This window comes from Bactrocera oleae, chromosome X (assembly GCF_042242935.1).
Source record: "Bactrocera oleae isolate idBacOlea1 chromosome X, idBacOlea1, whole genome shotgun sequence".
NCBI lineage: Eukaryota > Metazoa > Arthropoda > Insecta > Diptera > Tephritidae > Bactrocera > Bactrocera oleae.
In genome coordinates this window covers 27911054-27938940 of record NC_091541.1, presented here as the reverse complement: position 1 = coordinate 27938940, position 27887 = coordinate 27911054, and the positions used below count along the sequence as shown (strand labels likewise).

Sequence of the window (27887 nt, the reverse complement as noted above, 5' to 3'; positions counted from 1 at the left end):
TTTTTGATGTAGTTTTCTTTCAACTCACCTTCGAGTCGATTTTTTCAGGATTTAAAAATTGTTTTGTTAAATAGAGATGATGCATCATAGCCTGTAATCGATCGCGCTCCTTCTGCAAATGAACTTCCAGTTGTGATACGACTTGCATTTGAACTCGTGCTTGTGCTGTGGACCGATCATCCAAATTATGTTCGGAGTTTAAATGTCTATTATTAAATATATTGAAATAAATAAAATGTCAAAACGGAAATGAAAAGAAATACTATATTAATATATAGTTAAATATAAGAAAAGTTGTTAATGACAGTTCCACCCGACTAAGTTTTTACTAATATTGTTTTACACGATTTAAAAATATCTACAAGTAATCGTTAAAATAATAAAAGGTTGTGTTAGCTGTACAAATATAACTTTTTTTTGAGCAATACTTTTTTCCGAACTCAAAAATTTTTAGCTTGATATGGTAATCTTTATACGTTACTGTAGTTTATTGAAGTAATATGTCGTTGAACACATATCAGATAAGTTGAATACGATGCATTAGGCAGTTAGGGGTAGTCAGAATTAAAAAAAAATATTTTTTTTGCATAATATTTTAGAAATGTTTTAAGACTTCTAAAAGTTTGAAGTGAATCCGAAAAATTCTTTTCGAGCTATTCGATAATTAGCAAAGTGTTCTCGGGAGCTATGGAACGGTAGTGCATAACTTCGAATACGTTTTACTCAAAACTATGTGTTTTAACTGGTGCTCGAAAACCACTAGAAACTAGTTTCTGCATGAAGGATTTTTTTCATTTCAATTTTTTATAAGCAATTCACCGCTATTTTTTTTTCGAAAATGTTACAAAAAAAAGGTTGTGAGGCCGCTATTTTGTTAATTAAAAAAAGTTTCGTTCGGACACTAGATTATCTATTGATAAAACAATTTTTTTTTTGTCCGATTGATTTTAGATGTATGTCCAAGGATTATAGATGGTCAGAGCAAGCAGCTTCGGTTGGAACTGGATCAACACAAACTGCCATTACTCGGCATTCTTGCACGTGAACATGATACGTATAGTTGCCCATGGGTAGAGCAACCCTTAGTTAAATCTTTGCTTAACATTTGCCGTTGTGATTTGTTGATTGTCATAGCAAAACTGACATTGATAGGGAATTACAATTTTTTGAATTCAAATGGAAAATATGACGGTATTATAGAGACCGTGAAAAAAATTGAAATGAAATGAAAAAAATAGGGTAAGTTACTCCCTATTACTTCAGCTATCTGTGCAAGTGCCATAAAAATCGGTCCAGCTGTTTCAGAGATTAGACAGATAGAATATATTACTTTTCTATATGTTTGCATCGATATTAATTTATTAAAAAGCGTATATTTCAATATTACAAACAAACACTCTAATTTTATTTATCAGTATAGACTGAATATGATGAACTTTATATATCTCAAATAGGCTTAGATTGTGTGTTTAGTGGCGTGTCAGTTGGACATTATTTAAGAACACTTTACAGTGTTAAAGTTTTGAGCTTTTTTCAGTTTCTATTCTACCGTTAAAACTGATTTCGTCAGTTATTTATGCCGAATTCTTTGTGGCGCTTGGCTTTGTGGCCTGCATCCCCTTTGGGATGATGATTGATAAGCCGAAAGAAGAGTTCCATATCATATTGACACTGGAACTACCCGTCGGTCAATAAGACCCATTTTTCCTCACCGGTCAAAATGACCGGATGACTTGTGCCTGTAAATTATTAAATATAATTCAAGAAATGTATTGTAGAATTGTAAAAAATAGAATTGCTTACAAAAATTGTGTTTATTTCTTATATTTATTGTGAACACAGGCCATTTTTCATACACAATTTTAGAAAAAATATCTAAATAAACTAAATTATGCAAAGGCTGGTATTCAGTGATACTCTTCCAGGACTGGATTTACTAGATTGACATAGTCCACAGTTTGTGCTATCGGCAGAAATTTCAGAGTCCATAAGACTATGACGATAATCCTAAACTGCGACGTTCAGAATCACTACTGCTAATTTGTCTGCTTCTCTAATCCTCCAACTTCCATCTTCTTTTGTATCGGATAGGTATTCGCTTATATTTAGTTCAGGGCTAGTTTTATAGCTGATATACTTATTCCAAGTATACTTACCAAGATCAGCCACAAAGAATCGATATTGTGTTTCACATACTTGTATATAAATACCTGTATAGGTAATGTATTTCACAGACTATCACACTAACAATGTAATATTGTAATGTAATTTGAACTGTTTACAATAATTGTCAATAATGTTATGACTAGTACAGTCAATCCAAGCATATACGCAAAATATGCTAATTTTGGTAGAAATGTTGTGTAATCTTATCATATTGAAATTTGACGTTTCTTTTGAAAAAATTTTCAACGGCTAAAATGACCGATGTTGCATACGCAACTCAAGAAATATAGAAGAGGGGGAAAAAGAAATATATGGTGTTAATTAATACACATTTTTAGAAAAAGTAATGGTATATTAAAAAAATATTAAGTAAGGTTTTACATAAAAGACTTGTGAAGAGTTTTTGAAACCGGTCATATTGACCGATGCTAGTATTAATTAAGTAGCTGCGACAATAATGCAATGCATGTACATATTCCGCTTGCATTTTTTCTCCACAATCTTCTTATCTATTACTGCCATTTCTTTATGTTTCCTTAAAACGTTTTTATTTGTATACAGCATTGCAACAAAAGCATCTTCTAATCGAAATTAACTGCCTATGTTTGCCGTTTTGATATTCGCGGAATGGTAATTTAAAATTCACGACAGTTTGTGTACGAAGTGAGTTAGACAGAGCTGGCTATTTTTGTGGGATTATGTGAGGTCGCTTGACTACGCAAATAAGCCCGAGACACCTTGGAAGAGAATCTCGGCGCGTTAGTTCTGACATACGGCCCTGGTCGAAAATTTGGCCTTTCGATCGCATGTCTAAAAAACACTTTTTATTATCGCTTATAAGCTTTTTATTTTACAGAATTATTCTGAGCGGTAAGTGTTGGTAAAATCCTTTTCTATTATTTCCATTTTATTTTATTCTTATTAGTAACATTGCCGAATAACCATATCTTGTGGAGGACTATTAAGTTCTGAAAATATTTTTAATAAAAAAGAAAATTCACCGGAATGAGTAGGCTACAAATCAGCTGATTCTAACAATGCAATTTCTGGTCTTCTTAATCAAGCCTTAAAGGATTGGATATGGTGTCTGGTTTAAGAACTGAACATTTTTTGGTACCTTTTATTACTGCCATTCTTCTTCTAAATCATCTAATAGTAAAGAGATGATAAGCCTTCTTGCCTTTAACATAATCTGGAGAGATTCTATTAAATTCCTTAAACATATTGCCCTTTTCATGTGCGCCGCATAGACTCTGGATTTTATATCATATCGTGTTTGGCTTTATTTTCACAGAAGCTGTTTGAGTCTTCCCATCTGCCCTCCGTCATTCACTGAAAAACTGTCATTCCTCTATCGCCCCTTATATCTTATCTTATATATGGTCGACATATCCACAAATTATATAAGCAGAGCGCAGATCTCTATAGGATTGCGACTATTGCCAACAAAGAAAGCCGGACTAAACTATTTTTATAGTCGTGCAACATTGTTGAGCATAATAATAGTTTTATTTTTTGTTTTTTCAAAACCACCATGAGTGCTATACAGCCTTCCTAGCAAGACATTTGAATGCCTACTTCGGTTTTGTCGAGCCAGCAATAACTCTAAGCAACAAGAAATCAAACGGTGGCAAAAATGAGTCTAATAGAAGAAGAGCCGCAGCAGAGGACATCGTCAGCAGAAGCAAACAATGGGGCAAGAACAAATTTACAGGCACCAAGAAGAGAGCAGGTATCAGTGAATGCACGGTCAGCGAAGAAAAACAGAATAGAAGTTGAGAGTGCATAATTTAAAAACAATCTGTTCAAATTGGTATTGAATGCTGCATTAATATAAAAAGAAAATGTATTGTAGTACAATAAAATCAGCGGTCAATTCTAAAAAGTTTCAAACCAGCGCTCCGAGTGTTCTAAAGACTGAAGCTCTAAACGGCAACAGATTTGCCTTGTTGAGTCAAACAACGTTGCGAAGGGTACTGCCGCAGTCAGTAATGCCAAACCGCCCCCAATATGTTTACGCGAACGCAGCTCTAATGCTATTTTGTCTAAGTGACGTTGTAAATTAATGCCAAATGCTAACCAGCTTAAGAAAAACGAGACACATCCAACTTACAATTTAAAATATCTTCTACATCAAAGAGTTACAGTTGAAGAACCACATAAGAGACAATGTACTGAACCCTGCACAGTGTTCGTGTAGTATATGGTGACTTACATCTTACGTCCAAATGTACCCTTAAAAAAGAGGATTTCGAAAAAATGTCGTAACTGTGGAGGTTATCACACTACAGGGATTGCTTTGTATATAAAGACAATTTATGTCTATAATACAGAACATGATTCAAGATTTAATCAAAGCTTGAAACCAAATTTTGCAAACCTTTTTAAGTAAAAAATGAGCGAACTAAATATTTGTATATGGAATGTCAACTATGTTAACCAACACAAATTGGAGATAATTAGATTTCTAAGTGTAAAAAATATAGATGTGATGCTATTGTCAGAAACTCATCTAACAAACAAGAACAATTTCTTTATACTGGTATTTAGGCTCTGTGTTAAAAATCCCCCAGATGGAAAGGCACATGGTGGAACAGCAGTGTTGGTTAGAAATCAATTAAGCACAACAATATCTTTAAAAAAATCGCGACAGTGACTTAATTCAACTCGTCTTTTCATCCTGATCATTTATATAGGTATATATAACCCTATATCTAACTCGATTAGTTTTAGGTGATACAAACAACCGTTAGGTGAACAAAACTATTATACTCTGTAGCAACAGGTTGCGAGAGTATAAAAAAGCATAAACGATAACTAAGTAGCGGTCTCAACAACACAAAACAAAATTAACAAGCCACCTGGTCTCAGAAGAATCACAAACGCTGAAATGGAAAAGCTTGTTACTGAAAAAAGGCGAGCTAGACGGAAATGGCAAGTAGGTTGCTCCCCTTTCACTCATATGCAATTGAAGTGTGCTGTATTTAATACTATGTTCGCACCGAATTGAAATCCTCTTGAAAACACAATTTGTGGATTGTAGGAATAAAGTCGTTCTGACCGACATTGTATGTTTTCGATGAGTTTTTATTGACAGTTCACACATCTATTTGTTTGCATTTGTTATGTACCCTACAAGAACAGTGACGGTCATCTGATGGGTAATATGACAGTCAAAGCTAACCATAAATCCGTCATAGCTGAAAATTGTCAGTTATGACTGAAACGCTATCACAAGTGAAAAATTCTTTTGCGCAGTAGATAATATAATTTTTATTTCTTTAATAAATTTCAAACTTTTAATCAAAATTAGTAATAATAATATACTTCAATATATGCAACAAAAAATATAATAAAATATGAAGATATAAAAATAAATTTTCACTTGATGCCATCCCCTCCTCTCAATAGCTCTGCGTACGTCTTTCTCCAATCAGTGGGTAGTTCTGAATTTAAAAATGCAAATGTAAATTAACAGTACTGACATATCAAATGTGAGTGTATTGGTGAACCCATCAGTAGTTTCTTGTAGGGTACGTTTAGGCGAATTATGGAATGTAAACAAATTGTCAACTGACATTTAGGGCTGGCAAAATATGTCTTCTAATAATATCGATTAAACTAGAGCAGGCACCGATTATAATGAGTGGAATGTAAGTTTTCAAGGGGTTTTCAGCGAAAACTGTGTTTCGTTTGACAGATTTTGTATGGATGAAAACACAAGTTTTCGCGTGAAAACCTCTTTTGTTTATGAAAACACGAATTAAATTAAGAAAAGCGCTTAAGTGTGTAGAAGAATGCAACACTGAAAACTATATAAAGAAACTGAGTCCAAATTCAACAAACAAAAAAACTCTCTTGGAAAAGCGTGTTTGGGCTCGGAGCGAAGAAGAAAAGTCAATTTGCTTTGCAAACCTCATAGAAAAGCTATTTCAGCCTAATTGCCAAAAAAGAAATTTAATCTGCCAATTTTTCCGGACACTGAAAACGAGTCGTTCTTGGTTGTTAAGACTTCAAGTTGTGGCTTAAAAGGCTCATAAAAGAGATGAATCCAAAAAAGTCGCCAGGACATGATAAAATTACTTCGCGAATGCATAAATTAATGAAAAAAGTCGCGCATAATTACTTGTATGATAGATAAACCCGGGAAAGATTTAACACAAATGTCTTCTTACAGATCGTTAAGCCTCCTACCAAAATATTTGAAATAATGTTACTATAAAAAATGTCTCCTTGCCTCCATGAAAATTATTTAATTCCAACTCACCAATTCGGGTTTCGTGTATTTTAATGGAAATACAAACGAAATCAGAAATGCATTTGAGCACACAGAGTACTGTTCAGCAATATTCTTTGATGAAGCTCAGGCACTTGATAAGGTGTCGTACAACGGCCTTTTATATAAAAATAAAACAATAAAAGTACGACCACAAGCAAATGATGTAACTTATCTGGGAATTCACTTGAACAGAAGGCTCACATGGAGAAAACATAGATCCAGCAAAATAACTAGCATGATAATAAGAGCCGCAAATTTAAACTGGCTTTAAAATAAAAGCTCTAAATTTAGGCTTGACTACAAAGTTTTGTTATACAATGCGGGGATAAAGCCAATTTGGATGTATAGTATTCAACTCTGGGGGTCGTAACCTGTTCAACTAACATTGATATAATATAATGGTCCCAGTCAAAAATACTTGTATTTACTACCTATAAATAATACTACCCTCTTGAAAAGGAAATATCTCTCAACCTTCCAAAGAGCAAAAAGGCTCAACCACAACCTTGAGCTGATTTAGTTTAAATAGATTTTAAATTGTATTACTTATTTTAAAGCTTTAAAGAAAAAACGAATCGCATTTGGGGGGGGGGGGGGGCATCTTTGATTTTAAAAATTGGCGTGGTCTCGCCCTCTAATAGGCTTAATGTGCATATCTCCTGAAAAACTAAAGCCAAGTCAGTAAAAAATTTGCTCAAAACAAATGTTTTTATTATCCCCTCCGACAGTATGAAAATGGATGAAATCAGATAATTGTTCTGAACACTTCTTATATGACGGTTTTGTTAAAAACTACTAAAAGTGCGATAAATCTATAAATAAATGCGTCAGAGTCATTAAAAAAAATTAATGCTCGCTCACTTCATATCGATACACCTGGTATAAGTGGTCTTAACAAAAGTAAATTTCGTATAATATTGGATACACTACAACTCAATATCGTTACCTCAACTCCCATGTATTCTATACTGATTTTTATAATTCTAGCAGACTTTATGCCGAATATCTTGGTCAGTGTGTGAGTTATCTTCATAAAATTGCTTGGAAACATGTTCAGGAGTATTTTTGAGTAATGGCAAAAGTTGAAGTAATCCGTCAAGATATTTTCCTAGTCCAAATATACGCGATCCGACTTCCCATCTGACTTCAACCTGTTTATAGTCAAAATGTGTGATATTTTAATGAAACTCAATGGATTTTTCAGTTAGGATGTGGTTCATCGCTGAATAGAAACGAAATTACTCTATACCTTTCTATAAACGGTATATCTCTAATGAAGTATTTTTGATCCTATAGGTATTAAATTTAGCCCTTTTGGTTGAGTACATATATAATATGTATCTCATTTGAGCTAATGAGGTGAATTTAAGTAGCAAGCACACGCAGCAAAATAAAGTGATGGAACAAAGTTAGTCTATGACCTATAATGTAAGTTAAGGGTACCAAATATTATATGATTGTAATCCATTTACGCTTTCGTCGAACAATGAATTTTAAATTCGCAACAATTTTAGTAAAAAACAATAATATATTCCCCACGCTTGGAACCTTCCTAATTGCGAGGCATTTTTTTTCTTATGTCACGCATTCTAAATTAATATACTTTTTATTTCTCTTCATCCTGATCATTTATATATACATTTATATATATCTAACTCGATTAGTTTTTGGTGAATTCACGCAAAGTTTTATCTCGATACAGTCATTGTTGCCTGATTTGCATAGTGGAAAGTCCAAGAATCAGATGGAATTTAAAATGGTGTTATATGGGAAGTAGGCGTGGTTTTAATCCGGTTTCGCTCATTTTCACACTAGAACATAGAGATATGTAAATAATGTCAGGTACCGAATTTGGTTGAAATCGGTTAAGCAGATCCCAAAATATGGGTTTTCACCTAAAAGTGGGCGGTGCCACGCCCACTGACTAATATAGAACGCGATTTCTATAAAGTTATCTCATACCATCCCAGAGATAAAATGTCTCTGGCGTGTTTAGTGCTTGATTTATCGCGCTTTTAGTAGTTTTTAACAGTACTGTTATATGGGAAGTGGGCGGATTTGCCACCAGATTTCACCCATTTTCACACATCAAAGAGTTACAGTTGAAGAACCACATAAGAGACAATGTACTGAACCCTGCACAGTGTTCGTGTAGTATATGGTGACTTACATCTTACGTCCAAATGTACCCTTAAAAAAGAGGATTTCGAAAAAATGTCGTAACTGTGGAGGTTATCACACTACAGGGATTGCTTTGTATATAAAGACAATTTATGTCTATAATACAGAACATGATTCAAGATTTAATCAAAGCTTGAAACCAAATTTTGCAAACCTTTTTAAGTAAAAAATGAGCGAACTAAATATTTGTATATGGAATGTCAACTATGTTAACCAACACAAATTGGAGATAATTAGATTTCTAAGTGAAAAAAATATAGATGTGATGCTATTGTCAGAAACTCATCTAACAAACAAGAACAATTTCTTTATACTGGTATTTAGGCTCTGTGTTAAAAATCCCCCAGATGGAAAGGCACATGGTGGAACAGCAGTGTTGGTTAGAAATCAATCAAGCACAACAATATCTTTAAAAAAATCGCGACAGTGACTTAATTCAACTCGTCTTTTCATCCTGATCATTTATATAGGTATATATAACCCTATATCTAACTCGATTAGTTTTAGGTGATACAAACAACCGTTAGGTGAACAAAACTATTATACTCTGTAGCAACAGGTTGCGAGAGTATAAAAAAGCATAAACGATAACTAAGTAGCGGTCTCAACAACACAAAACAAAATTAACAAGCCACCTGGTCTCAGAAGAATCACAAACGCTGAAATGGAAAAGCTGGTTACTGAAAAAAGGCGAGCTAGACGGAAATGGCAAGTAGGTTGCTCCCCTTTCACTCATATGCAATTGAAGTGTGCTGTATTTAATACTATGTTCGCACCGAATTGAAATCCTCTTGAAAACACAATTTGTGGATTGTAGGAATAAAGTCGTTCTGACCGACATTGTATGTTTTCGATGAGTTTTTATTGACAGTTCACACATCTATTTGTTTGCATTTGTTATGTACCCTACAAGAACAGTGACGGTCATCTGATGGGTAATATGACAGTCAAAGCTAACCATAAATCCGTCATAGCTGAAAATTGTCAGTTATGACTGAAACGCTATCACAAGTGAAAAATTCTTTTGCGCAGTAGATAATATAATTTTTATTTCTTTAATAAATTTCAAACTTTTAATCAAAATTAGTAATAATAATATACTTCAATATATGCAACAAAAAATATAATAAAATATGAAGATATAAAAATAAATTTTCACTTGATGCCATCCCCTCCTCTCAATAGCTCTGCGTACGTCTTTCTCCAATCAGTGGGTAGTTCTGAATTTAAAAATGCAAATGTAAATTAACAGTACTGACATATCAAATGTGAGTGTATTGGTGAACCCATCAGTAGTTTCTTGTAGGGTACGTTTAGGCGAATTATGGAATGTAAACAAATTGTCAACTGACATTTAGGGCTGGCAAAATATGTCTTCTAATAATATCGATTAAACTAGAGCAGGCACCGATTATAATGAGTGGAATGTAAGTTTTCAAGGGGTTTTCAGCGAAAACTGTGTTTCGTTTGACAGATTTTGTATGGATGAAAACACAAGTTTTCGCGTGAAAACCTCTTTTGTTTATGAAAACACGAATTAAATTAAGAAAAGCGCTTAAGTGTGTAGAAGAATGCAACACTGAAAACTATATAAAGAAACTGAGTCCAAATTCATCAAACAAAAAAACTCTCTTGGAAAAGCGTGTTTGGGCTCGGAGCGAAGAGGAAAAGTCAATTTGCTTTGCAAACCTCATAGAAAAGCTATTTCAGCCTAATTGTCAAAAAAGAAATTTAATCTGCCAATTTTTCCGGACACTGAAAACGAGTCGTTCTTGCCTGTTAAGACTTCAAGTTGTGGCTTAAAAGGCTCATAAAAGAGATGAATCCAAAAAAGTCGCCAGGACATGATAAAATTACTTCGCGAATGCATAAATTAATGAAAAAAGTCGCGCATAATTACTTGTATAATAGATAAACCCGGGAAAGATTTAACACAAATGTCTTCTTACAGATCGTTAAGCCTCCTACCAAAATATTTGAAACAATGTTACTATAAAAAATGTCTCCTTGCCTCCATGAAAATTATTTAATTCCAACTCACCAATTCGGGTTTCGTGTATTTAAATGGAAATACAAACGAAATCAGAAATGCATTTGAGCACACAGAGTACTGTTCAGCAATATTCTTTGATGAAGCTCAGGCACTTGATAAGGTGTCGTACAACGGCCTTTTATATAAAAATAAAACAATAAAAGTACGACCACAAGCAAATGATGTAACTTATCTGGGAATTCACTTGAACAGAAGGCTCACATGGAGAAAACATAGATCCAGCAAAATAACTAGCATGATAATAAGAGCCGCAAATTTAAACTGGCTTTAAAATAAAAGCTCTAAATTTAGGCTTGACTACAAAGTTTTGTTATACAATGCGGGGATAAAGCCAATTTGGATGTATAGTATTCAACTCTGGGGGTCGTAACCTGTACAACTAACATTGATATAATATAATGGTCCCAGTCAAAAATACTTGTATTTACTACCTATAAATAATACTACCCTCTTGAAAAGGAAATATCTCTCAACCTTCCAAAGAGCAAAAAGGCTCAACCACAACCTTGAGCTGACTTAGTTTAAATAGATTTTAAATTGTATTACTTATTTTAAAGCTTTAAAGAAAAAACGAATCGCATTTGGGGGGGCATCTTTGATTTTAAAAATTGGCGTGGTCTCGCCCTCTAATAGGTTTAATGTGCATATCTCCTGAAAAACTAAAGCCAAGTCAGTAAAAAATTTGCTCAAAACAAATGTTTTTATTATTCCCTCCGACAGTATGAAAATGGATGAAATCAGATAATTATTCTGAACACTTCTTATATGACGGTTTTGTTAAAAACTACTAAAAGTGCGATAAATCTATAAATAAATGCGTCAGAGTCATTAAAAAAAATTAATGCTCGCTCACTTCATATCGATACACCTGGTATAAGTGGTCTTAACAAAAGTAAATTTCGTATAATATTGGATACACTACAACTCAATATCCTTACCTCAACTCCCATGTATTCTATACTGATTTTTATAATTCTAGCAGACTTTATGCCGAATATCTTGGTCAGTGTGTGAGTTATCTTCATAAAATTGCTTGGAAACATGTTCAGGAGCATTTTTGAGTAATGGCAAAAGTTGAAGTAATCCGTCAAGATATTTTCCTAGTCCAAATATACGCGATCCGACTTCCCATCTGACTTCAACCTGTTTATAGTCAAAATGTGTGATATTTTAATGAAACTCAATGGATTTTTCAGTTAGGATGTGGTTCATCGCTGAATAGAAACGAAATTACTCTATACCTTTCTATAAACGGTATATCTCTAATGAAGTATTTTTGATCCTATAGGTATTAAATTTAGCCCTTTTGGTTGAGTACATATATAATATGTATCTCATTTGAGCTAATGAGGTGAATTTCAGTAGCAAGCACACGCAGCAAAATAAAGTGATGGAACAAAGTTAGTCTATGACCTATAATGTAAGTTAAGGGTACCAAATATTATATGATTGTAATCCATTTACGCTTTCGTCGAACAATGAATTTTAAATTCGCAACAATTTTAGTAAAAAACAATAATATATTCCCCACGCTTGGAACCTTCCTAATTGCGAGGCATTTTTTTTCTTATGTCACGCATTCTAAATTAATATACTTTTTATTTCTCAAAGAAGCTTGACTTTAACGGCAGAGACCTAGAGCGTGGCTTAAAATTTAAGAAACCATATACAATAATTTATCCCAAAATTAATAGTGCATTAAAATACTTTTTCGTTGAAAATTACCTGTGCGCTTCTCGTTTTTGAATATATGTCGGCTTTCGGTAAAAGTGACTCTCTCAGAATATGTTATCTTCTCGACATATCAAGAACAAAATAGACCTTCCGTCACTCCCAGTCATGTCGCACATGTTTTGAGCACCATACCCAAAGTGGACAAAACTGTAGTCAAAACCGCGGTAGACTGATGTTAATAGAACAAAACGATTGGAATTCTCCCGAAGATACATACATGTGCTAAAGTGAAGAATGACATAGTGTTATTTTTTCGGATGAAAAAAAAATTAATTTGATTGGAATTCGCCCGAAGATACATGTCCTAAAGTGAAGAATGGCATATTGTTATTCTTTCGGATGAAAAAAAATTAAATTTGGACGGCCTGGACTGTTACAGATGATCTGAGCAAACATGCCGGAGTTCGTTCGAAGTGGAGTTTGGGAGGAGGAACTGTAATGGTTTGGGCAGTCTTTTTGTATTTTGATGCATCGCAATTTTGTTTATTACAACGAAAATGAACTCCGAAATCTACACAGAGTTATTAAAAGATGGGTTGGTGACTTATAATATTTTGAAAATTATCCTGAGAAATAGTTCATTTTCCAGCAAGATAATGTAATCTTTTCTTCAAAAGGCATTAAATTGCTGCAATTGCCTGTATGTAGTCTTGATAACGGTGTCGAGAACTTTGGGGTATACTTGCTGGTAATGTCTACTCAAAAAGCCAAATCGAATTTGTTGCGTCATTCAAAATAAAAAAATTGAGATATTTTTAATCAAGTTTTTTACCCTTTAAAGTTAAAAATTATTTATTAAAAACATGATCCTCTTTTTCAAAATCCAAAAAATAATAAAATGTAAATGTAGACAAAAGGACGTGTGAAGACAAACATGATATGATCATGATCCTTTCAAGCTGACCGGTATGTTTCTAAACTACAACTAGATAAAGTCATTAGGAAAAGATTTAGGGTAAATCATCAAATTACTGAAATAAAGAACTCAATCGAATTAAAACCGAATCGCGTTCGCACGTCCTGTAGGGAACATCGCTATTAGTGTACGATTTTACGCTATACTTATGTCCGCGAAGGCACTTGTCCTTCTCATGGCTTGGAATTTTTTTTATTATTTTTATTTTATTAAAGGAAATACAATTATAAATAATTATACTACCTATAAAATATAACAGCACTAGCGACAAGGCTTTCAGCTGTGGGCTTAATTTTACTTGTACTTTTTTGTATGAGATTTTACTTATGAATATGTATGTACAAGTGTATACTAATACTTATGGTTATACTTAAATACTAATGTCTATGCTTCTGCTTAGAATTAAGGGGTATAATAGTATAGGAAAATTGTGGTAAAATTTTATTATGGTGGTTTTAGATGAGATGATTTAGTTGGGCTCGTGAGATGAAGTTGTAGATTTCTTTTATGTTGGCAGTTGACGGTTCTTTGAGAAGTTTCGAAGGAGAAGACTCGACATAGTCTCGTCTTATATGACGAAAGGTAGGACATATGTTCAGTATGTGTTCTATAGAATTTGTTGGACTGTTGCATAGCCGGCAGCCAGGCGTTATGTTGCGGTCCAGAATATGTTGGTGCGTTAAAATAGTGTGTCCTAAACGGAGTCGCGTAAAAATTTTGTTCTCCGGGATGCTGCATTTAGAGGGGTATACTGCTTTTCTTTGTTCCGGATTAACGAGCCGGTAACGGTTGTCGTAAGTATACCAGTCCGCTTTAGCTTTAAGCTTTGAGAAATTTTCAACAAATCGCACAATGTCGTTGCTTTCATTAGTTCTCACGTAAATACATGGACTAAGAGTGGCGTTTTTAGCTTCTTTATCAGCAAATTCGTTGCCTGGAATGCCACAGTGTCCTGGAATCCACATTACTTTAATTTTATTTCGGCTATAAATCAATTTGTCCTGAATTTCACTGATTAGAGGGCTGCTGTTGGATGTATTTCGAATAGCTGTGACTGTTGTCGGCTGTCGGTACAGATAACATATTTACCTTTGGAAGACGTGATCCATTGGATAGCTTCTTTTATTGCGTATGCTTCTGCGGTAAAAACAGAAGATGGTGATAAAAGTAATCCATTTTTATAGATTTCCGAGTTCTTGGAAACCGCTGCATATGCGGTGTTGTGGGAATGCTTTTACCCCTCTGTGTAACTGAATTTCCATCCTTCTGAATAGAGATCTGTCTTGCGCTGCATAAACTCTTGTTTATCTGTTCCAGGTCATCAGTTTGTCTTCTATAACAGAAGAGTCTAGAGCCCATGGAGGATGTTTGCTAATCTTCGAACGTTTGGGTGAAAGGTGAATATCAAGTTCATCAACGTACTTTAGAATTAGGTGTATTGTTGATGGGAACTTGGATGTTCGTTTTTTACGGGTGGCCGAACGTATGTCGTTGACCAAATTCGGGTTAGAGCCTAGATATACCTTTGTTATCAGTCGTAATGTGTTAATCTCCAATCTTTCGTTAATGTGTGGCTTTCCGAATTCAGCGAGAATGCTTTTGGTGCTGGAAGTTGGGAATGCCCTAAGACTACGTCTTACTGCCATGTGATAAGGCGCATAGAGTTTCTTTAGCTCGATGCCGGCGTAATATCCGTATATTGGTAGTCCATAATCGATAATTGAGAGTAGTAAAGATCTCACTCAAGTATTGTAGAATGAACAAAAGAATGAATTCGTGAAGCTAAAAATTTTATTATATTTAACCTATCGAAAAGTTTTTTTCTTATATATAAACAATGTTTTTTGAACTTAAACTTAGAGCCAAAAATTAATCCTAAAATTTTAATTTCATTGACAGTAGGTATTTTTATGTTATTAAAAGAGAAAGTTATACTATCACATTTTCTTTTACGACACATATGTAAGATATTACATTTATCTAAGGATAACTTAGCCCCGGATGTGAGCGACCAGTTAGATATATTATTAAGTATTTCCGTAAAAGTTAATTTGATGTTATTCAGATCGAGTTGCTTTGAAAATATCAGAATGTCGTCTGCATACATACAGTGGTAGACTAGGAAATTGGATATTATCTCGCTAAATTCATTAAATACAATTATAAATATGACCACAGACAAAGGGGAACCTTGAGGAACTCCAATTTCTAAAGGCAAACAGTGAGAAAAATGATTGTGACCTTTAACCCGAAATCTTCGATTTGTTAAAAAAATTTTAAGTAGTTGCAACATTTTGGTCCCAATTTCCATTTTGCTAATTGTTTCAGAACTTTATGAAGTCCGATACGATCATACGTTTTTTCAAAGTCGAAGCTAAGGCAGGTAACGTGCCCCTTGTTCGAGATAATTTTGGAAGAATGGTGCTCGAAGTGTAAAAGGGCATCCATTGTACCTTGATTCTTTCTGAATGCGACTTGGTTGTGACTGATTAGTCTACGCCGCTTCTCTGCGTACCACATTAAACGTTTGGAGATTATTTTCTCCAAAACTTTTCCTAAACAAGAAAACAGCGAAATAGGCCTATAGCTTGTAAGTTCTGATGAAGATTTTCCATATTGGGACGATTTCAACGATTTTCCAACTTTGGGGGTATATACCGTTTGAAAGTATTTTATTTTAAAGATTTACTATCCTTTTTTTAAGGTCGCTTGGAATTATCTTCGGATATAGTGCTATATTTGGGGATAGATATTCATAAGGATAAATATTTTAAGTTTACTTTGATAATTGGTTTATATCGGTAAGCCTTCTGATTTCGTAGAAGGTAATGGGCATATTCGTAATAGCTACTGGACGTATTGCATTAGCAAGATGCAAAAGCACCGTTTGATATAAAATCAATAATAATATTGTTTGTGCGAAATGGTTTGAGAACAAGCCAGTACTATTTACATACATATATTATATCTTCATGTGAAGACCATCAATCTGTTGGGATGTGTCAACGCTGGAGTCCAAATATTAGGTCAAGTAAAAAGTTTGTTCGGTTTTTATGTAAGAGATGGCGTTATTGTTCACAGTACTAGCACTGCAGCACATAAGTGGTTTGCTGGGTTTTGTTCCGGTAATTTCAATGTCAAAAATGCACCACGCGTCGGGAGGCCTGTCGTCGAAAATTGCGATAAAATAATGGAAATAGTGGAAACAGACCGTCACGTGAGCACTTATTTGATTGCTGAGGAACTAAAGATAAGCCAGAAAACCGTTTGCCGGATTCAAAAAGAAGCTCGATGTTTGGGTGCCACACGAACTAACGCAAAAAAACAGGATAGACCGAATTTCCATCTGCAAATCGTTGCTGAATCGCGACAAAATCGACCCGTTTCTGAAGCGGATTGTGACTGGCGATGAAAAATGGGTCACTTACGACAACATCGAGCGCAAACGGTCGTGGTCAAAGCTCGGGGAAGCGGCCCAGACGGTGGCCAAGACCGGATTGACGGCCAGAAAAGTCTTGCTGTGTGTTTGGTGGGATTGGCAAGGAATCATCTACTATGGTCAAACGCTAAATTCGGCCCTCTACTGCCAACAACTGGACCGCTTGAAGGTAGCACTCATCCAGAAGAGGCCATCTCCGGGAGCTCGGATGGGAGGTCCTAATGCACCCACCTTATAGTCCGGACCTGGCACCAAGTGATTACCATCTTTTCCTGTCCTTGGTACAAGGCTTAGAAATTGTTTAAGATTATTACGCAAATTCACGTTCTCCGTCTACTGTAAGAGCTCTTTGAGCTCATTTTCTCAGATGAGTCCCATTTCTGGCTTACTGGCTTCGTCAACAAACAAAATTGTCGCTATTGGGGTGAGTCAAATCCTCGTCTTGTTTAGGAAATGCAATTCCATCCCCAAAAATTAACCGTACGGATTGTGGTATGGCGGCATCATAGGGCCTTATTTCTTTCGAAATTATGTAGGCAATGCACGATGTTGATCGACTTTTTTTCTCCTGAATTCGATAAAATCGACGAAACAAGATTTGAATTTTTCTATTTGATAATAAGAAAAAAAATAGAAAACTGAAAGGCGGAGGACCTTCCAGTTACAAATATGTGCTCATACATAGACAGACTTTTTTAGAAGTGTCTATAAACCTCTTTTTCAGAGTACCAAGCGAAAAATTTATTCGTTTTGTAAATTGAAAATTTAGAATTGTTGTTGATGTTGTAGCGGTTATGTAATCCCCGTAATTTTCAAGTTGGTTGTTATCGGAGTTATTTAACGGAAGGCCTTGGAAACGTGCTATTTAGACGGCGTCAGACCATAGGGAAAGGCGTTATAGTCATGCGGGGACTCATTGCAGCTAGGATATACTTATATATATTTTGTATGTCCGGTTCTATTCTGGATAGATAGGCGGCTTCGCTTTAAGCAGAAGACTGCAGATTATTTTCTACGAAAACATCCCAGCAGAAATTGCTTGGAGAGGAGTGGAATAGGAGACATATTGTACGGAGTGCAGTGTTCTGACACGTCTGAAGTATCTTTGTGCTGATCGGCTAGTCGATTCCCTTGTATGTTGCCAACAACGTTTCTTTGTCTTTCCCCAGGTGCTGCCGGCTAGCGACTTAAGGGGTTACATGCGTTTCCCGGCTTCAAAAAAAAAAAAAAATTTTGTTATTGTCTTATTTAATTTTATAACATCTCTGGAATATTGTCCCAAATTCTCAAGTTGATATCAGTAATAGTTTTTGAGATACAGCTTTGAAAAGTTGCGGGCTCGAGATCAGCTATATTGTCACTTAAAACTTTAAAAGCGTTTTTCTCGAAACTGTGTTTTCAAAGTCGGTTGTCAAGATTTCTCGCGAACTACTCAACCGATCTTGGTGAAATTTTAAACAGGTGTGTGAGATACAATTTACTCGTACTTGGGCGGAGAATTTTTTTTTTCAATTACAACTATTTTCCAAAAAAATGAAAATTTCGGTAAAATTTGCTCGACATTTCTTTTTTTTAAAAGGTCTGCCAAAACTCCAATTTGAACTCGTAACTAAAACACATATATTTTTTTCCATTTCAAATAATCCTGTCAGGTGTTATGCTGACAACGCGGACGCACTTTTTTTCGAGGGGTCACCGGAAATGACGTTACAATGGCGGAGTTTTAATTTTTTTTTTGAAAACCTCAGAAATTATTTTTTAAATGTGTTTTTTAAGACAGAAAAAAATTTTAATTAAATAATTTTTTATGTAAAATAAGATTATTGATGTAACCCCTTAAGGACTTTGTTGCAACCTTCTACTTTGACAATAATCGCGGTTGTATACGGAGGGAAGGAGAACAGGCTGTCAAGAGTAACGCCTAAAATCTTAGGGTCGTTGACAGCCGGGATTTTAGTGTCCATCGACTGTGATATTAAGATCCAGTCTGTACTCCTTCGTCCAGTTCGTGAATATGGTCGCTGTGGAGTTAGTAGGGGACGGTGTTAGACTCCTCGCAGAGAAAAAGCGAGAAAGATCGGCCACTGTTTACTTTTGAACACATCCCATATATTCCATTACCTGACGAAAAAAACGTACAATCAACAGCGTATGAGGTGATAGAAATTTCCGCTGCTTTTAAAAAGTGGACTTTCAGTGAAAAAAAGTGGTTGACATATGTTTATTTGTTGAAAACAATTCTTAAGGTCCAATAATATGCATTTACTTAAATTATGTTTTACCATATTTTAAACTAGTGCCCTAGAGTCTAGACTACTATGTACTAACAGTATGTCCGTCGACTTGTTTAATGTGTATAAAGTTGTTAGTAAAACTACAAATACCAAATTTTTTCTGGTTTTTTTTTCGTTTTTATTGTTGTTTTTATTAGAATAATAGTTAGCATATTACAAGTTTCCATAAATTGAGTATATAAACAAATATGCAAGTATAAACATTGATATGTACATTTCTAATATTTATCCAACACAAGAAAAAAATACAAAATACTTACCCCATGCTCCTAGATGTAAAAATTGCGTTATAAACAAAAATGTTTTATTTGTAGTAGATGATATATTATAATTAAATTTTAACGCATGTGAAACCACACAAACTCTGAATTAACAGTGTTACGGATCGTGCGGACCGCTTGTATAGTTGATTGCAACAACTTCAATTTCTCTACTCAAATGCATAATATTGTAAACGTTAAATATTATTTTTATGATGTTTTAAAGTATATTTTCTTCCATGTCTCTATTCAGAATTTTTTTCACATATCGCTTTCTTCGTATTCAGATGTCCGTTGAGGAGTTAAGTGCGACAACCAAAGATGCAGTTTTTTGTGATATTTGAGGGAATGGCACTTAAAGGAAGCCCGCTTAAGTACCACAAGGTACTTACGTTCTGTTTGTTATATATTCATTACGATACACGTAATGTTATTGAATAATTGATTATTTACGCTGCCATATTGTGAGAAATAACATAAAGGTTTTTGAAGTGGTACATAATATGGAAAATTTGTAAGTAAATTTTTAAATGAAGCACAAAATTGTGTGGTAAATATACGAATGGTACTTAATAGAATAATATCTGTGTATTAAACAAAAAAGGCGTGAGATGCAGTAAGGCACAGGCAGATAAGAGTGATTGGCACATAAGCCGGGTGGTACTTAACCTGGATTGACTGAATATATTATTGTAAATTTGTTTGTATATGGCATTCTGAAAATATTGTATATTTTCCACTGTCCAAAAGTTGTGCAAGATAGGAAGTTTTACTACATCAACATTTTTCTATGCATATAAATGCGATTCCTTTATTTTCGTTTATCAAGTTTAAGCTTTTAGAAAAGATTTATATGCACTTATGTATATAATTACATATATATTTATACACCTAAGATATATAATATTAAAGGAGGAAAAGAAATAAATTTTATTGTACTATTTATATAATATTCCATTTGTACAATAGTTTTGCCTATTTTAAATAAAAAATAGAAAACAAAATTAGAACTCCAACTTTTGCTAGGTCTATACTGTAATACGTATAATGTTTGCAGCATAAAGTAATAATTTAGAAACAAAACGCCGTTCATTTTGGATTATATCTTATGAAAAATGTGCTGCAAGTTTTTGCAGTTACAACAAATAATTTTAACAAATGCATAGTTAGTGGTGGTAACTTAAACTTTTGTAACACCTTTTACTTTACAACTGATTGATTCAAACTTGAATAAATTGTTAGTAGTTCGTATTAATTTATATGTGCTTCACCTTGCTGTGAAAAGGGGTAGAATGAGAAGAAGAATATTCGAATTTGGTTGAATCAAGGTTAAGTAAAGTAATTAGAGTGCTAGGATCTTTTAAACCACGCCCTTTGTCTAATTCTGACCTGAAGCACACGTAAGCCTGCTGTGTTACTTTTATTGTGGTTTTTAATATTCTTTACCGTTTTCCCTGAACAGTTTGCCACGAAATATGTAACACTCAGAAGGAAACGTCGGAGACTCTTTAAAGTATATACATATAACTAATTGATTAGCGTGACGAGCTGAGTCGATTCAACATAGCCATGTTCGTCTGTCTGTCTGTATATACGTAAACTAGTCTTTGAGTTTTTGAGATACCGATCTGAAATCTCACACACGTTTTTTTCTCCCCAAGAAGATGCTTATTAGTTGGAACAGCCGTAATCGAATCACTATAGCATATAGCTGCCGTACAAACTGAACGATTAAAATCATGCCCTTGAATGGAAATCTTTTTTATTTAACAAGATTTCTTAACGAAATTCGACATCGATTATTGACAAAGGCGACGTTACAATTTGCGAACAAATTCTTCAGACAAACTGAACGATCAAAATCATGCTCACGAAATTCGGCATGGGTTATTGCCCAAGGCAACGCTACAATCTGCGAGAAATTGTCCAGCAACTATAGTATACAAGCATGCCTTACAAACTGACCTAGTTAAAATCAAGAAAAATACCTTTTTATACCCTTTAATGCCATAAGAAATGCATCTGTGAGGACTATTTTAGCTTCGGTGCAACCGAGGTTAACGCTTTTTCTGCTTTATACAATTACCGCGCTGAAGTGCGCTAACGGAATAACAGACAGACGGTAATCAATTTGTCTCGTCTATAATCGTCATATGTTTTAGGTGTTACAAAAGAAAGTTAGATAATAACTAATACACTTTGTTCAATATGTCTCCAGTGTATCAACAATTAACATATGACTTTAACGAAACTCCTGATTTATCGATTATAGATACCGAATGCATCTATCTGAGTTCTCCACTATGTTTTTCGATGTTCGAAAAATTTTTAACACCTCTGAGTAACTTATCTAATTACCACTCAACCTTAACGTAAAAAGAATACAGTTAACAGAACGAGAGAACGTATACGTCTACCTACTTCTGGTGTGCATTTTATGAGTGACACTTTAGGGGGACTAAGTATGTATAGAAACTGAAACAAATTATAAAATACTTCTCAGGGTTTTAGTTTTTATGAAGTTGTATTCGAATTTCGGAAATATTTGTGATTATTAGTTTTAGATTGTTCCTGTAATTTACAACATATGCAAAGCATATTGTAAATCTCAATGGCTTTACAACCACTGCCCATATATCAGCATGCATTATATTATATATACAATTGTATGTGTACATTCTTCAAACTATTTTAAAGTATGATGTTTTTACGAGTAACTGCAGTATTACTTTTAAGCTTTCACTTACTTTACGAAGGCGACGAAGTCATTAAGCGTTAGCTCACAGCCCGGCCAACGGCATATTCCGTGCGCATATAGCGGGTGGTAGTACTTCTTTGGGCTATAAGTGTTTTTGTTGCTATTGGCGTTTGTGGCATGGCTTGCCGTTGTGGCGTTTGTGCCATTATAGTTGATGCAATGAGTATCGTTGCTGCCGCCACTGCTGCCACTTACTGCATCCAACAGGCCACCAAAATTTGGCGTCATCGGTGCACCACTTATGCAGCTACTGTTTGCTGCCGCTACGGCAGCTGCCGCTGCAGCTGCTACTGCTACGGCTGCTGCTGCATTATGATGTGGCGCTTGTGTATGCGATGCAGCTGCTGCTACTGCTGCTGCTGCATGCATAGTCGATGATATGCCCTTTGATGGAGCCACTGTAGGCGACAGAGTCGTTATTGGCGACAATATTAGTGGTGGCGGCGGCAGTGTTAGCAAAGGGTCAAGCGCTGCTACCTTTTGTGCTACATGTTCTTGTTGCTGCGACTGTTCCTGAATTTTTTGATTCAGCCGTAATAACGACGACGTGGCGTTGTGCACTGTTGAATCAACCATATGGCATATGGTAGATACCTGTGTTGTTTCCAGTTTGTGCCCTGACTGCGACCTATGGTTTTGCGGCATAGGTGACTTAGCCGCTACTGCTGCGCCGTCGTCCATTTGCGTGCCAGCACTATCACTGGGATAAGTATGCCGTTTGATATTATCACGGTTTTCACTGCCATTGTCAGTACTGCTATTTTGATTGCTATTGCTGCTACATCTACTTCGACTTCTTGCACTAGCGCCGCGCTGTTGGTAATGCATATATGCTACGAAAACAAAAAATCACAAATACAATCAACTGTACTTATAAAAATATTAGAAAACAAAATTTAAAGTACAAAATATATTCATATACACAATGAGCACTGGATTTGAATAAAATCACCATGTATATCATCAGTTATATTGTTGACTTGGTCCACGGGATTCGCCCAAGTTGTGAACTCATCCATTTCATTAGCAGCCGAATTTTGGCTTTCATTGCCATTGTTGTGTTCATCAATAGATGAAGACGGCGACGAGGACTGCATACATTGTGTACTACGATGCATTTGCTGGGAATGTAAGATAAATGTATTTTGTTGAGCTTGTGTACTGCTGTAAATTTTGTCATTCTTGCGAGAATGTATGCGGGACACGAAATTTATATCATCTTCAGATTCAAGTGGCATTGACACATCCTCTGTAAAAACGTTGCTAGTGTGCCGAGAACTATAATTGCCGTTTTCGTTTCCTGATATAATATTCATAGTGTTTTCGTGTTGCTCTTTGTCAGGTTGCTGCCGCGCAATGCGTATATGATTATGGAAGATTTTTTTATGATTGTTGTTGTTGCCATCATCGTCGGTTCTAGTACTACGTAGATAATGCTTAAAACTATTACAACTAGTAGCAGCACTACAAATATGTGTAGAAGAAGAACAATGTGTAGTTGGCTGCAGTAATAATGGTTCGTCTCCTTCCATGCAATGCAGAATTGAAGGCTTAAAGTCACCACACAAACTACTATCATTGCTCTCCCTATATGTTGGGTTCCTTACTGTATGCTCTTCATTGGTTTTCTGCTTCTCCTGTAAAGATGTATTAATAATCTTAATAAATTGCTTGTTTTCGCAAACATCTAGTACGGCATTGTGGTTTATGTTGTTGTTATTACTGATGTTCAATTGAGTATTCTTGTTTTCGTTCGTTGTATCCTCGTCGTCAATTTGTTGTTGGCTTTGTCGTAGCCGATATTCATTAAGTGGTTTTGTCAAATTAGCTTCGTGCGACATATATATTTGTTGTTGCTGCTGATGCTGTTGCAATAAATAATTTGTTTCATAATACGTTTCATTACATTTGGTTAATGTATTCGAAGCCTGATGTTGCAAGCGTAATTGCTGGTGCTCATGACTGAACAAATTACTACAAGGTGACGATGACTTATTTAGCTGAGGTTGAAAGTCCAATTGTAAAGGTTTGACAAAGCCTGTAACACATACATTTGATAAATATAGATTTTTTATAACTGTCAGAAGTGTAGAACTGAATTCTTCGTTCAACACATTGAGAAAATTTTAATGAAAACCAATACATTCATACGTACTACTGTGATTAAAACGTAAGGTGAATTATCATATAAATAATAATATAATATAAAATGTACATTGTTTGTTTATTCTTCCAAATCAATTTTATCCCCTTGAAAGTAATCTCCGTCCGATAAAACGCACTTTTGTCAATGCCTTTTTCCAGTCCTCAAAACAGTCGGAATAGTCTTTTTCCGGTAGAACCTCAATCGTCTCCGCATTTGCTTTTTGATTTTTGATCTGAATAGCCAGAAGTAGCACGAAGCCAAATCAGGCAAAAACGGTGGTTGCGGAACGATATGAGTCGAGTTTTTGGCAAAAAAAAGTTGCAAAGAACCAGTGCATTATGACATGGTGAATTACTGTGATGAAAAAATTAAGAGTTGTTCGCCCATAATATCGGCAATTTCAGACGAATTGCTTAACGCAAACGGTGCAAAAATAAATTATTTAAAATTGTCGGTTTTATGTCTCTGGCTTCACCTAACCCCTTAAGGTATAATATATATAATTGTCGAAGAACCTGGTTTTTAAACATACTTCAGTCAACCGATATTAATTAAATAAACGAAGTGAATGACACATTAGCTCTGTTACATAAAAAATATTTTACAATACATTGAAGACAAGTACATTTTATAAAATTCGTGCGAAAGTACTTTGGATGATGGCACTTAAAATAAAAAAATAAATTAACTTTATTCTTGCTAATTACTTACTTAATTTTCTTCTTCGAAAATTCCTGTTTCAGTGATTTTTAATTATTTATTTCCAATTATTTTCAATTATTATAATACCGAGAATTGCTGATAATGCTCAACGTTTCGTTCAAAACTTAGTAGACCTAAAACATTCGTTACAACTAATAGCATTTAGACAATAAAAAACCGCTATTACGGCTTTTAACTATACTGTATTTTGGTTGAAGTTTTAAAATTCGGTATTATCGGTATCCACTCAATCCGTCAAAAACAATTCGCTTGAAGTGTTTTCAAACTTAAACTTTGTGCCAGAGGAGTTGACTAAAGTATCAAAAAACTAAAACAGCTTTGTAGCAGTATAACAGTATAAGCTGTTTTAGTTTTTTGATACTTTAGTCAAGCGTTTATTTAGGAAAACTATTTAATGTATTATTTAAAGAATTTTTAATCAAATATTTTGCACAAATACATAGAAAGGTAAAAAATTTGTTCAGCCGTGGAGAAAAATCCCAAAACTGGACGAGACAAACTACAATTTGATATCGTAGGTTATGCGCTAAAAATGCAGAATAATTCAATGTCATATGTTGTAAAAACACACTGGCAAGTGAAATTGTCTCTAAACAACTTTTCGAACATTTCAATTTACTTTTGACAGATCTCTAAGCGAATAAAAAACATACCTTGGTGAATCAGATATTGTCGTTGTACTAATTGTAGCTGTTGTATCAGTTCTTGTTGTTGTACGCTCAAATGGTGTTGTAGTTGCATAGTGGAAAGCGTTTCCCTTAAAAGTTGAGTCTTGTTCCTTAGAAAGGTCTGGTGATGATCATGGTGATATATTTTCTTTGAGCTTGGCAAGTCAAAAGAACTTTGTTTATTGCGTACGTCAAAATCTGCGGATCTTTTGGCTATGCGCATGCAAGCATCACTATTACAGCATATACAGTTTTGTACACTGAAATTTATATTCTTAGGTTTGTGTTTAGTTTTGGCAATTTCATTGTTATTTCTTAAGTCTTCGCCTTGCGATAAACCATCAAAGGCTATTAGCTTCTTATCTGAAACAATTTCAATTGATTTTTCTTCTTGATTGCATTCTAGTTGAATGAGAGCTGAAATATGACTAGCTCTGTTATCAAGCTCTACTATCTCATTTGAGGCCCTTCTCGGTGCTACGAACGGTACGTTCCATTCCACTGTATCTTCATTTGATTCATTTAAATTATTGTGTTTTAGGTTTCTTGTTGACAATGACTTTGTTTGACTCCTAATTAAAGCCTGATAACTTTTGCGATTGTTGAAAATGTCTCGAGTTTTTTGAGCTGAATGCTTCAGTTTATTTTTAATTTTTAAACGTTGCTTTCTTTGCCAGTTTGACTCTTTATTTACAATATTTTTGTAGATGCTTATCGAGAAAGGTTGATTTTCAGCACTTACTTTTTTTTTCCGAAACTGACGTAGTTTTTTATTAATTGTTGTGGGTTCTTTCATTACGCGAATTAAAATGCAGCCTGAAATGTAATGGTAAAATAAATTAATTGTGCACACATTTACAACTACTGTAAACCTTAAGTCCAACTAAATCTGAGCTCAATGAAAACCGTAATCAATATACCAGATGTAACAATGGGTATTAATCACTAGTTCGGGTTAGAAATAAATAAATATAAAATATTGAAAAATTTAAAACCAAAACATTTGCTTCAATTAGTAGCAGATTATAAAAATAATGTTCTCTTATTCAGTTTACCTGTTCGACTTTGTGAACCGAAGTGAAACGTTTAAGCAATGATTTTACCCGTATTGTTCAGTGTGTCTCAACAACATGAGCACAAAAATGTTTCTCTAATCACTGCTGTTTATACATATATAAATGATCAGGATGACAAAACGAGTTGAGTTCCGAGTGAATGTCTGTCTGTCCATCCGTGGAAGCGATAACTTGAGTAAAAATTTAAATATTTTGATGAATTATGTTATACTGATTATTAGCCGCGTTCCTTGGTTCCCAAACGGAGTTGGTTTTGCAGATGGGCGGAATCGGACCATTGCCACGCCCACAAAATGCTGGTAAAAAACATATAAAGAGCTATAACTAAGCTTAATTAAAGCCGAATTAAAATACAAAACCGTTATTTGGTACAAGGTATCCCAGTGAAAAAAGGCCATCTGTGGGCTGGGCATTTTTAAAAAGTAAGCATGACCCCGCTCTGTAATACGTTTGATGGGCATATCGCACAGACCACTAGATCTATTTCAACCAAACTTGTTGAAAGGAAGTCCTTCGACGACTTCTTTATTATATCATTATCATGTTACGTTGTGAAAATAAGCAAAAACGGACAATAACCGCGCAAACTTTTATACATATGTATATAAAACTTTTGGTATGAATCTTTCACTTTACAGAACATACAACCTACCTACCTAGATATATTAAGACGCTTGGCTTTTTTTAGTGATTAGAGAACAAAAACAAATATAATTAACCCAAAATTTTTTTTCAAAATATTCTACAATAAGATCTTCACACTTTTGCATGCGTTTTAACCAATTTTCTAAGCACTTTTGCCACTCTAATTGCAGTATCTCCGAAACATACGTTCTGAACGCATCAACCGCCTCTTCAGGTGTACGGGAATGCACGATGTGTGAGAGCTCACATTGACGAGGTTAAGAGAGAGCTGTCTTCAGCGGTTGGTTTCCCTGATTTCTTGAAAGACAACTGACAAACAAATGGTTGTGTACCACTCAGAATTTACTGTTCTACGTTGTTCTAGTGGTGTGGCTGCGACTTGTTCAGTTTTTTCCAAAAAAAAACAGACAATCATTTGCTTGAAAGTGCGTTGAGTTCGTCTCATCTGGAAACACCCATACAGTCGACCGCTGTATACTTTCGGACTCATATGCGTAATCCACGATTTATCACCTGTCACGATGTCACGATGACATGTTTCTTGTCCCA

At 34.7% G+C, this 27887-nt stretch overlaps 1 protein-coding gene and 1 pseudogene across 1 annotated transcript in view; both read right to left on the bottom strand.

Annotated features, from left to right (window-relative positions):
• FoxP (forkhead box P) overlaps window positions 1–27887 on the bottom strand; it is an 88141-nt gene that overhangs the window by 28313 nt on the left and 31941 nt on the right. The window contains exons 2-5 of the mRNA XM_070112724.1: window positions 25603–26433; window positions 23033–24118; window positions 22070–22913; window positions 29–206 (exon numbers count right to left, since the gene is read on the bottom strand). Of these exons, the coding sequence (XP_069968825.1) occupies window positions 29–206; window positions 22070–22913; window positions 23033–24118; window positions 25603–26433 (2939 nt within the window). The remainder of the gene's footprint in view (window positions 1–28; window positions 207–22069; window positions 22914–23032; window positions 24119–25602; window positions 26434–27887) is intronic.
• LOC138858174 (uncharacterized) lies at window positions 13510–22066 on the bottom strand (annotated as a pseudogene).